The sequence below is a fragment of the Lipotes vexillifer genome, unplaced genomic scaffold, assembly GCF_000442215.2.
Source record: "Lipotes vexillifer unplaced genomic scaffold, Lipotes_vexillifer_v1.1 scaffold219, whole genome shotgun sequence".
Lineage (NCBI taxonomy): Eukaryota > Metazoa > Chordata > Mammalia > Artiodactyla > Lipotidae > Lipotes > Lipotes vexillifer.
Genome location: NW_006769244.1, coordinates 19,350 through 32,469, shown reverse-complemented (window position 1 = coordinate 32,469; position 13,120 = coordinate 19,350). Strand labels below are relative to the sequence as shown.

The window sequence follows — 13,120 nt, the reverse complement described above, 5'->3', positions numbered from 1 at the left end:
GAGATTGCTTTGGTTCCTAGGTTAACACAGATTTAAAAAAATTATTTGTACTACTGATATGTAAACAGTTTCCTTACTAAGAAATACTAAAGGCAAGGAATCTAGAAAAAAAGAAATGAGAAAAACAAGAGTTCACCTTTCCTGTTTAGTGGGTAAACACAGATCAAATCCTTAATGTTCTACTTGACCTTCCCTCTAGCAAATACTTGCCCAGCAAGCCTAGAATAATGGAGCTGGAAGGTGGGCATGCATTTCACAGACCTCACCTCAGGGGCTGGATAGTTATTCCTCGCCTTGTGCTCCTTGGGCTCAAACAGAAAGTAGAAGACTTTCCAATCCAGATCTCCCCTGGAGAGTTAGGAGGACCTTAATGGATCTCTTGATTGGATCCCACAGCCAAGGAACCCTGGCTCCCTGAAAGCAAGTGTAAATAACCAACAGCACCCTGTGAAATGCCATTTGGAGCAAACCAGAAGCCAGAGGCATTGCAGAATGGCCTGAAAAATGACTGGCTGTCCTCTGAACACATTCCCTGACAGGAAAGGGAAACAAAGCAAAGGGGAAAGTGGGTCAATGATTTCTTTATAAGTTCTCTGGTTTACCTAATGACGACATTTCTAAATTATAAATTCCTGAATGACTAACCATGCATCTTTACATACAAAAATATATAGAAATATAAGAAAAAGGTGGCCCCTCCCCTTCCTCCCACCCCTGTCCTCTCCCTGGTGGCCCTAGTTTGCCACAGAGTCACTGATGCCAGGGGAGAGGAAGGGAGGAGAGAGCGGGAGAGAGAGGTCTGTGTTTCCTGGCAGAGCTTTCAAAATGTGCATCCCCAGGAAGGGAAGGAGGGAGGAAGGTATGCAGGTAGAATGATTTAAAGTTGCTGATCAGTCTCCAAAATATACAAGCAGTTCACGCAGCTCAATATCAGAAAAACAAACAACCCAATCCAAAAGTAGACAGAAGACCTAAATAGACATTTCTCCAAAGAAGATATACAGACTGCCAACAAACACATGAAAGGATGTTCAACATCACTAATCATTAGAGAAATGCAAATCAAAACCACAGTGAGGTATCACCTCACACCCATCAGAAAGGTCATTGTCAAAAAATCTACAAACAATAAATGCTGGAGAGGGTGTGGAGAAAAGGGAACCCTCTGGCAATGTTGGTAGGAATGTAAATTGATACAGCCACTACGCAGAATACCATGGAGGTTCCTTAAAAAACTAAAAATAGAACTACCATATGACCCAGCAATCCCACTACTGGGAATATACCCTGAGAAAACCATAACTCAAAAAGAGTCACATACCACTATGTTCATTGCAGCGCTGTTTACAACAGCCAGGACATGGAAGCAACCTAAGTGTCCAGTGACCGATGAATGGATAAAAAAGATGTGGCATATATATATATACAATGGAATATTACTCAGCCATAAAAAGAAACGAAATTGAGTTATTTGTAGTGAGGTGGATGGACCTAGAGTCTGTCATACAGAGTGAAGTCAGTCAGAAAGAGAAAAACAAATACCGTACGCTAACACATATATATGGAATCTAAAAAAATAAAATAAAAATGGTTCTGAAGAACCTAGGGGCAGGACAAGAATAAAGACACAGACATAGAGAATGGACTTGAGGACATGGGGAGGGGGAAGGGTAAGCTGGGACGAAGTGAGAGAGTGGCATGGTCATATATACACTACCAAATGTAAAATAGCTAGCTAGTGGGAAGCAGCCACATAGCACAGGGAGATCAGCTCGGTGCTTTGTGACCACCTAGAGGGGTGGGATAGGGAGGGTGGGAGGGAGACACAAGAGGGAGGGGTTATGGGGATATATGTATGCATAGAGCTGATTCACTTTGTTATAATGCAGGAACTAACACACCATTGTAAAGCAATTATACTCCAATAAAGATGTTTAAAAATAAATAAATAAAAAATAAAGTTGCTTATCAAAAATTCCCTTCACCAAAAAGCCTGAGTATTCACTTAACTTTTTTTAAGCCGCCTAAACCTCAGACAGATAACCATTTGCTATATCAGCACCTTTTAAAAATGCAATGTCTCTGTAAGACTCGAGTTGCTCACACACCGGTGTTTGTTACTCAGAGCCAATGGCCTCCTAACACCTAATAGAGATCATCAGCGATTGGAGAACAATGATGGGCCATCATCTATGAAGGGCTCCTTGTGTTTCCTGTATTTTATATAACTTATCTCAGAATCCTCACTCCTGGTGCTGAAAGGTGATTAAGCCATATTATATAAGGAAATCAATCAAGCTCAGAAAAGGAAGAGACACTTCCTAAATCACATCTCTTGGTAACAGATGGGGCTGGGATTTGAATCAGGTTCTGACTCCAGTTGTATGTTTACTAAGGGGAGGGCTGAAAAAGACTAGAGCCCTGTGAGGGGGTAGAGAACACAAAAGAAGTTGTGAGAAGAGCAACCTTGGTGGCTTCCCAATTTGCCTGTGGCATTTGGTGCACTCAGGGCGCCAGGAAGCATGCCTGGGCTTAGCCTGAGACCCAGGCCCAGCCCGGAGGTGGTACCCACCACAGCCGTCAGCATTACAATCTGCTCAGTTCCAAGTGAGAAATTCCTGATTTGGACACAACTACAAAACAGGTTTTTGTGTGCAGGCCTGGGAACCATCCCACAATTTAAAACCCGATCTCTTCATAAAGTGGTTCCCCTCACCTAGAGATTGTCATACTGAGTGAAGCAAGTCAGACAGGGAAGGACAAATATATGATATCACTTACATGTGGAATCTTAAAAAAATGTTACAAATGACCTTATTTACAAAACAGAAATAGACTTACAGATGTAGAAAACAATCTTACGGTTACCAGAGTAGAAAGGGAGGGAGGGATAAATTGGGAGATTGGGATTGACATATACACACTACTATATATAAAATAGATAACTAATAAGGACCTACTGTATAGCACAGGGGACTCTACCTCAATATTGTGTAATGGCCTATATGGGAAAAGAATCTAAAAAAAGAGTGGAAATACGTATACGTATAACTGATTCACTGTGCTGTATAGCAGAAAGTAATACAACATTGTAAATCAACTATACTCCAATAAAAAAATAAATAAAAAATAAAGTGTCCCCTCTGCGTGTGATGATGGTAAAGCAGAAAACATACGCCACGTCCCTAGAACAGGAAGTCAGCCTCAACTCCTCAACTCTCTGAAAAGGAGGCTTGGAGTAAATTTTCTCTTGCCTACTTTTGGAGATCAGTTTACAAACACCCGGAAGATGTCAAAAGCCATCTCAAATCCTACACAAATTATATGTATTCATTCTTACAGCTTTTTGTTTAGAATAATGTAAAGTCTCAAGACAAACTGGAATGGGTGACTAAATCATTCTGTGGGCAAAATCCTCTTGAGGGTGATAATAACAAGCAGAGGGGGAGGAATTCATGCAACAAGCAAGCAACATCTGCTTTTGTCTAACCATGCTTCTCGCTAGCAGCACTTGCTTATTAAGTAAGTATATGAGCCAACCCCATACAGAACTATAGATCACTGCTCACGACAACACACAGTTATAACATTAGGTTCCACTAGGAACTAACACACATTGTACTGGCTTTTACACATAATTAATCTACAAAGAAAAATGTTAACTGCTAAGTGCAACTAAGAGCAATTTCATTAATACTGGGAAATTGGGGGCTTCCCTGGTGGTGCAGTGGTTAAGAATCTGCCTGTCAATGCAGGGAACACGGGTTTGAGCCCTGGTCCGGGAAGATCCCACATGCCACAGAGCAACTAAGCCCGTGTGCCACAACTACTGAGCCTGTGCTCTAGAGCCCACAAGCCACAACTACTGAGCCCGTGTGCCACAACTACTGAAGCCTGCGCACCTAGAGCCCATGCTCTGCAATAAGAGAAGCCACCACAATGAGAAGCCCACGCACCGCAACGAACAGTAGCCCACGCTCACCACAACCAGACAAAGCTCGTGCTCAGCAACAAAGACCCAACGCAGCCAAAAATAAATTAGTTCATTAACAAAAAACTTCTAGCTAATGGAGGCTTAAAAATGTAAGCATTAAAATAAAACAAAAAACAAACCCCCCAAAACCCATATGCTACCAAAAGGCAAGGAAGGAATGCAAATAAAAAGAACATAGAGCCAATAGAAAAAAACAGAAAGCACTTAATAAGATAGTAAATTTAAACCCAAGTCACATGTACATTGACTAAATAATCCAATTAGAAGGTGAAGATTTTCAAACTGGATTAAGAAAAAAAATCAACCATCTACTCCTTATAAAAGACATCTAATATAAGGATACAGGGACTTCCCTGGTGGTCCAGTGGTTAATACTCCGTGCTTCCAATGCAGGGGGCCTGGGTTCAATCCCTGGTCAGAGAACTAAGATCCCACATGCCCTGAGGCACAGCCAAAAATGAATAAAAAATAATATATGTATACACACACACACACACACACACACACACACACACACACACACACATATAGATAGATAGACAGATAGATAGACGGATACAGAAAGGTTGAGAGTAAAAGTATGAAAGAGATAACCATACAAACATTAGCCAAATAAATCTGCTGCAACTATAATGATGAAGCAAAGAGCAATTCTGGAGATACAAACATTTCATGATAAAATGTTCAATTCACCAGAAATAGATTACAATTATAAATGTATATATTCCTAATGATACAGTCTTAAAACATATAAAACAAAAATTGGAAGTACTACAAAGACAAATAGTCAAAACCACAATTATGGTGGACGAATTGAACACAAGCAGCAAAGTTAACCACTGAACATAAATAAAGCATTTATCCAGCAACTGCAAGGCACATTATTCTTCTCAAGCACAACATGTAACATTTACAAAAATTGACCATCAACAGGGAATAAAACAAATCTACTAAATTTCAAAGCACTGAAATCGTATCAATATGGTTATGGTTTCTAACTGCAGTAAAATAAATACCAAAATGTTTGAAACTTCAGAACTGTATATCTAAATAACTCAAGATAACATGCAAAAAAAGATCAGAATGGAAAAAAACTATTTTGAGTGAAATAACCACCAAAACACTATATATCAAAACTTAGCTGTGAAGTGCAGGTAAAGCCATGCTTAGAGGGAAAAATTATCTAGAATAAATATACTAGAAAATAAGGCTGAATATCAGTGAACTAATATCATTTTCAAAAGCTAGAAAAATAGCAATGTATACTCAAAGAAAACAGAAAGAAGGAAATAATAAACGGTAGATATTAATGAAGTAGAAAATAAATGTAAACAGAAAAGGTCAACAGGTCTAGAAGCTGATTCTTTACAAAACTGATAAATTCCTAGAAAGACCGATTAAGAAAGAGAAGGCACAAATAACCAATGTTAGGAATAAAAAAGGGGGCTATCACTGTACATCCTACAGACATTAAAAATATGAGAATATCATTAACAAATTTATGCCAATATATTTGAAGATCTAGGATGAAAAAGATAAATCCTAGAAATAAACAACTTATAAAACTGACAGTAAAAGAAAAATTTTAAACATTTGAATAGCTGTCATACCATTTAACAAACCCACAAAGAACACTTCAAGGCCAGATAACTTCACCTGTGAGTTTTGCCAATGTGTCAAGGTGAAACAATACTGCTATCACAAAAAGTCTTCCAGAAAACAGAACAAAGAGTGAGCATTCCACAACTTATTTTTAAGGCCAGTATAATCTTGATACCAAAATTTGACAAGGATATTGTGAAAAACAAAAATTATAGGAAAATTCTACTAATTTATCAGGGTGCAAAAATCCTAAATAAAAGATTAGCAAGTGATATTAAATAAACACATTAAAAAACCCAATAACATGTCACAGCCAAGTTGGATTATTTTATATATACAAGTTTGATTTAACACCTGAAAATCAGTTAATATGTCACCACACTAACAGAATAAAAGAGAAAAAATCATACAATTACTTTAATAGATATAGAAAAGCATTTGAAAAAATTCAGGAGCCATATATAATTAAAAACTTTTAGCAAACTAGGGATAAGAATTCCCTTTAAATGAAAAAAAAAATTATCTACATGGTGCAGCCATTGTGGAGAACAGTATGGAGATTCCTTAAAAAACTAAAAATAGAGTTACCATATGATCCAGTGGACCACATGGTCCACTCCTGGGCATATATCTGGAGAAAACTATAATTTGAAAAGATACATGCACCTCAATGTTCACAGCAGCACTATTTACAATAGCCAAGACATGGGAGCAACCTAAATGTCCATCAACAGATGAATGGATGAAGAAGACGTGGTACATATATACAATGGAGTATTACTCAGCCATAAAAAGAATGAAATAATACCATTCGCAGCAACATGGATGGACCTAGAGATTATCATACCAAGTTAAATAAGTCAGACAGAGAAAGACAAACATCATATGATATCACTTACATGTGGAATCCAAAAAAATGACACAAATGAACTTATTTACAAAACTGAAATAGACTCACAGAAATAGACTCACAATAGAAAACAAACTTATGGCTACCAAAGGGGAAAGGAGGGCAGGGATAACCTAAGAGTTTGGAATTAACATATAAACACTACTAAATATAAAATAGATAACTAACAAGGACCTACTGTATAGTACAGGGAACTATACTCAATATCCTGTAATAATCTATAAGGGAAAAGAATGAAGTAAGTCAGAAAGAGAAGGACAAATACCGTCTGCTGACACATATATATGGAATTTAAGAAAAAAAAAATGTTATGAAGAGCCTAGGGGTAAAACAGGAATAAAGACACAGACCTACTGGAGAACAGACTTGAGGATATGGGGAGGGGGAAGGGTGAGTTGTGATAGGGCGAGAGAGAGACATGGACATATATATACTAACAAACGTAAGGTAGATAGCCAGTGGGAAGCAGCCGCATGGCACAGGGAAACCGGCTCGGTTCTTTGTGGCTGTCTGGAGGGGTGGGATAGGGAGGGTGGGAGGGAGGGAGACAAAGAGGGAAGAGATATGGGAACATATGTATATGTATAACTGATTCACTCTGTTATAAAGCAGAAACTAACACACCATTGTAAAGCAATTATACCCCAATAAAGATGCCCACGTACAGCAAAAAAAAAAAAAAAACCTACAAAAATCACCATAGTTGATGAACAAATGATAAATGTTGAAAGTCTTTCGAGACCTCAAAAGGGAAAAAGATATATACAATCAGCACTTCTATTCAACACTGTACAATCTGCCTGTGCAAAATGACAAAGAAAAAAAATTTTAAGCATAAAGATTAGAAAAAAACAAATTTCTCAGATGATATGATTGTGTATGTAAAAAATACGTAAGAATCTACAGATAAATTACTAGAATTCATTTCATAAGTTAGTTAGGCTCTGGATACAAAGTCAATTTTTAAACAATTATATTTCTATAGGTTAGCAAAAAAGAATTCAAAAATAAAATTTTAAAAAGGAAACAATATACGGCAGAGTAAAAAAATTACCTAGGAATAAATCCAATACAAGATGTGAAAGACATTTACAGACAAAACTATGAAACATCATTGAAGAAATTTTGAAAGCTCTAAATAAATAGAGGCATATACCATGTTCATGGACCAGAAGATTCAATATTATAAAGATATTAATTTTGCACAAATTTATTAATAAACGCAATGTGATCTCAATCAAAATCCCAACAGTTTAAGTCTTTGTTGTTGCTGTTGTTTTGTTTTGGTGGAACTTAATAAGGTGATTCTAAAATGTTGCATAAATGTAAAAGACAGAGACTAGACAAGAAACTCTTAAAGAACAAAATAAGAGGACTTGATCTAATGAATATAAGGTCCTATTATAAAACTACAGTGTGGTATTGGTGCAAAAATATTCTCATAGACAAAAGGAATAGACTAGGGAGCCCAAACACATATTGGGACACTTGAATTATGAACAAGATAGCCCCATAGGGCAGTGGGAACAGAATGGACTTACCAGTAAATGATGCTGGGATAACTGGAGGTCCATAAATTATTTTAATTTAAAACTTTAACCCCATCTCACACAATATGCAAAGATTAATTCCCAGTGAATTGTAAATATAAATTTGGGGGTTAAAACTGAGAAGTTTCTAGAAAAAAATATAGAAGACTATGTTTATAACCTCAGAGTAGGAAAAGACTTATTGAACAGAACACAATGAAACACTAACTATAAAGGAAAACGGAATCTGTAAAGGACTTTGTTATTAAAATTAAGAACCTCTTTTCATCCTTGAGAGTGAATAGGCAAGCAACAGAATGAAAATTGTGCCACACGTACGACCAACAGTGAGCTCATATCCAGAATACATTTTAAAATACCTACAAATCAGTAAGAAAAAGACAAACAACCCAATGACAAAGGGGACAGGAGACTTGAACAACCATGTCACAAAATATTGCAAACAGCCAATAAACATGAAAAAGTGCTCAACCTCATCAGTAAGGAAAAAGCAAATTAACCCCACAATGTGATATTGCTGCAAAACCAACAGAAAGGCTAAAATTACAAAGACTGACAATGTTGGCAAGGATAAGGAGCAAGGGAAATCCCCATATGCTGTGGGTGGGAGTATGTTGGTACAACTACTTTGGAAACCAGTTTGGTATTATCTACTAAAGTTGATGATACACATAACCTATGACCTAGCAATTCCTCTCCTGGGTACAGACCAAACAGAAATGCACGTCCACAGGCACCAAGAAACACAAACAGGAATGATGACAGCCACCTTATCCATAGACCCCAAATGGACCATCCAAGGTCCTCCAACAAAACAGTGGATAAATGCGGATAAATGATTGTGCTATACTCATATAATAGTTTTCCGCACAGCATAGGGAAATGAAAAAACTACAGCCACAAGCAACAACATTCATAAATATCACAAAGCAAAGAATCCAGACACATGTGAATACATACTCCATTATTCCATTCATTCCTTGCTCAAAAGGACAGGCGAAACTGAAATACTGTGTTTAGAGATAGGCGCTTTGTCGGAAAAACTGTAAAGAAAAGTGAGGAAATGTTTACCAAAATACATCAGGACAGGTTTTCTGTTTTTTGCCGTTGGGCAAGGGTGAGTAGTGATTGGGAGAGGGTCACAAGAGAGGATTCTAGGGTACTGGCAGTGTTCCAATTTGTATTCTCGTGTTGGTTGCAAGGTGTTACTTGTGATAAGTCACTGCACTCTGCATCTCTATTTTGCGTATTTTTTTGTATGTGTATGAAATCTCAGTTAAAGGGGGTTAATAAATAAATCAAATGCATCTACAATTAAAAAAAAAACTTCATTGTGTCAATACCCATATATATTGCCTGCAATCAAAAAGAGAATAGCTTGAAAAGCAGCGGGGGGCGGGGGGCAAGGATCCTCATTGTGGCCCATTATTTTTTACAGCTTTTGTGCTAACACCTTACCAAGCACTGTGAACCATTGAGCACTCCTGACCAGTTCACAATGAGTGGGTTTCCCACTCATCCGTAATCCATTCGATGAGTGGACAATGGTGCACTGGTCCAGATAATGCACATTATATAAAGGTCCTGAGATCTTCCAGAAGATCTCCAATAACGGATACCCAACACTTGCTCTTCCCTCCTCTCCTCACAGGCCAATCTTTTCCTTTCTTCAGTTCTCAGCTCCAGGTCTCTTCTGCAGGGAATCCTTCCTTGCACCTACCCCTACCCGGAATGGGGTAACGTCTCCTTTTGACATTAGTGCTGGTCTCTCTCAGTTTGTCCCCACCTCCCAGTTCCACCCCTGGGAGGCTGGTCCCTAGGCACTAGATCACCAGGACAGTCCATCCAGCCAGCTTCTACTGGGTTCCACAGAAGAGAGGCAATGGCAGAAGCTGGGAGGTGAGGAGAAGGGAGAAGTCGGACATGTCCTCCCCACCCTCTTTTGCTGTGGTCTGTGTTCCTAGGGGTGGCTGCTTCTCTGGAGGCCCAAACTCTTCCAGCAGCAGCATCATTCCTGCCACCTATAACAGCTCTCCACTGCTGTGCCTTTCACTGGTCCTGGGAACCCTGCCTTCATCTAAGTTGTCTTTTCACTAAATTCTCTTCACTTGAACTAGGTTGGATTCTGTTTTCTGCCGGGACCCTGCGGAATGGAGATTTTATATTAATTTATAGGATAATTTTATCCACATCTGTCTTCTCCTGCTAGGCTGTGAGCTTCATGACACTGGCATTTTAGAAGCTACCAACCAATATTTTAAATGATATAGTGAGTTAATAATGAATGCATGAATGAGCCCACATTAGAATTAGAATATACTGTACATTGTACAAGGATTTCTAAAATGCCCCTCATACATTTGATGTGGCACCAACCAATCTGAGCAAACATTTTTCCTATGTTGGTTGAAAATAGCCTTTGTTGGCAGGAATATTTTTACTCATTTCAGTGATTTCAATTATTCTAGCGATAAGTGCAATAGCTATGATTTCTCAATTAAGAAGCTAAGTTTATCTGAAATAAGTCATCAATGATGAGATTCCAAGTGGACTGCAGTTAATTACAGCTCTAAGAGTCAGTAGGAATGCAATAAAAAAGTTAACTAGAAGAAGAAGGCTCTGCATCTCTTATTTTTTATAACCTATTGCAAATGACTCTAGAAAACAAATACTTAGTAGTTGACGGTGTGGGAAGGGTTATCTCCAGGCGGGAAATGTTCTTTGTTAATACAATAAACTATCTACTCTACATTGTTGCTTTAGACTTAAAGGACAATCTGGGCTGATACCAATATTAGACATGCAAGTTTCATATTAATGTACATAGTTAGACAACTTCCACAAAATGAACTGGAAAATACTGATTCTAGGCCACTAATCAGAATTTCTGGAACACAATCTGGAGCGCTGCAGATTCCCTTCTTTTATGGTAGAAAAAGTGCAGAAAAATCAGATTATCTAGAGGCCACTTGATGTGCAAGCAAACTAGTAGATGCTGTACAGTGTGACACTTGAATTTTACTCTTGAGAAAACTAGTTCATAAATTAGAATCACAACTAAATACACACTATATCAAGAATTTTGAGTTCATAGCAGGGCATTTTGAAAGCAACAATTTACCTAGCATGCAAGCTCCTGGTGAGGGATATATTCTAAACTCTGCAGAGGTCAAGGTTCATCTCTTTTCTACAATATCTTTCCTGGTTAAACCTCTCCTGTTTCTTCTGCTAACTTTTTCATTCTAAAAAGCATCCCAGTTCTGTTCATTCTAACCACGAGGGAGAGGGGAAGGTCCAATTTCTCTAGTATGGTATGAGTTCAAGATTATCTGTCATCTCCCACCATGCAAACTAGTTACTTAATAAAAGAAGACCTTTCTAATATGGCACTACTTGGGATAGGCATCTGATTTTACCATGTGGAATGATATGGCATGGTTTTAGTAATAGTTACAGTATTAACAATACCTTGTGAGGGGGTTTGGGGAAGAGACTGAGTTAAAATGATTAAAATGCAGTTATACTTCTGATTCTTTTTATAACCAGACAACTTGCTTTGTTATGCCTAATTAGATGCAACAACAACAACAACAAAATTCCTTTTCCTTCCTTTTTCCTTTTCTCTTCAGGCGTAACTAACATAGGAAATGACCACACCAGCTCCTTACTGATTGCTTGCCTGGAAACAAAAGAGCATTTTATACCTGATCCTGCCATTACCAAAAGAGAATCAAGTAAAAATTAACCGCCCTTCCCCTCTCTTGTCCATATAGAAAGCAGTATTTTTTAAAAGGGGGAGAGGGGAAGTACCGCATTCAATTCCTAAGGACTGATGCTCCCCCCTCCCCAGACTCACTCATCTCCATTATCATAAACATCACCCACTTATGGGGCGCCCGGTACATGAAGGGCCCCATCGCCTGACAGGGTGAGAAAAGAAGCATCTCTTTCAGTCTGAAAATTACGACTCCTGATGCTTTCCACGCAGCAAAGCGGGGCGGGTCGCCCAGCCCCAAGGGACAGGGCGGCGTCTCTCGGGTGCCCGCAGCCCAGGGCGACGGGCGGCGCCGCAGCTCCCGGCCCTCCTCCCGCAGGGACCGGCCGCGGATCCTTACCCGCCAGTCCGCCGCCGCCGCCTCCATCGCCCGCATGCCCCTTCCTCCGCTGCAGGATGAAGTAGGGGTTGGCCCTCTCCGTGATCCACAGCGCGTTGGCCAGCAGCACCTCTTCGGGGTTCACCCACATGTTCCCGGGCGCCGAGGGCGCACGCACAATGGGGCGGCAGGTCGGGTCCCGCGCGCACCGGCGCGCACTCCCGGGCACACGCGCGCCCGCCCGTCCGCTCGCCAGCCCGCCAGCTAGGTGCGGCGGCTGAGAGCGACTTCACCAGGGGGCGGCCCGCGGCGCCCGGGTCACAACAAAGCCCCTGCGGGCGGCCGGGGAGGATGGTGAGGACGCGGGCACCGCGAGCAGCATCCTCTCCCCGGCGCCGCCGCCTTCCGCGAGCCCGCGGCCGCAGACGCCCAGGCTCTTCGCTCCGCAGCCCGGCCGGGGCCCACGGCGGCGGGAGGAGGAGAAGGAAGGGGAGCGGGAGAAGGAGGAAGTGGTGCGGCTCAGTCCCGGGATCCGGCTCGGCGCCGAGCAGGGCTGCGGGCGCCGCCAGCCGATTCGGCCCCGCGGGTCGGGCAGAGCTGGGCTGGGACGCGGCTGCTCCCACAGCGCCAACCCAGGGTCCGGGCCGCCTCCGTCTCTAGCAGCTCAGAGCCCTCGCGCGTTAACACTTCGCGTTGGGGCCGCTCGCACCCTCGGCGAAGCCCAGGTCCCAGCTGGAAGGACGATCCGGACACTGCGAATGAATGACGACAGCGCGGCTCACTAGGAGCGAGCCCGAGTGACACCAGCTTCCGCGGACGCGAATCCTCCCCGGGCCCTGCGCGCCGAGCCGGGCCGCAGCGGCTGGCTTTGGGGGAACCTTCTGGGGACCGGGTGGCGAGCACTCGGCCCCACGCCCATCCCAGCAGGGAGGAACTCGGTGTGTGTGTGTGTGTGTGTGTGTGCGCGCGC

At 41.2% G+C, this 13,120-nt stretch overlaps 1 protein-coding gene across 1 annotated transcript in view; it reads right to left on the bottom strand.

The window, feature by feature from the left end:
- The window catches only part of TBC1D9 (TBC1 domain family member 9), a 113,943-nt gene extending 101,370 nt beyond the window's left edge, over positions 1-12,573 (bottom strand). The window contains 1 exon segment of the mRNA XM_007445522.1: positions 12,172-12,573. Coding sequence (XP_007445584.1) covers positions 12,172-12,301 — 130 coding nt within the window. The 5' untranslated portion in view covers positions 12,302-12,573.
- Between the last annotated feature and the right edge of the window lie 547 nt (positions 12,574-13,120).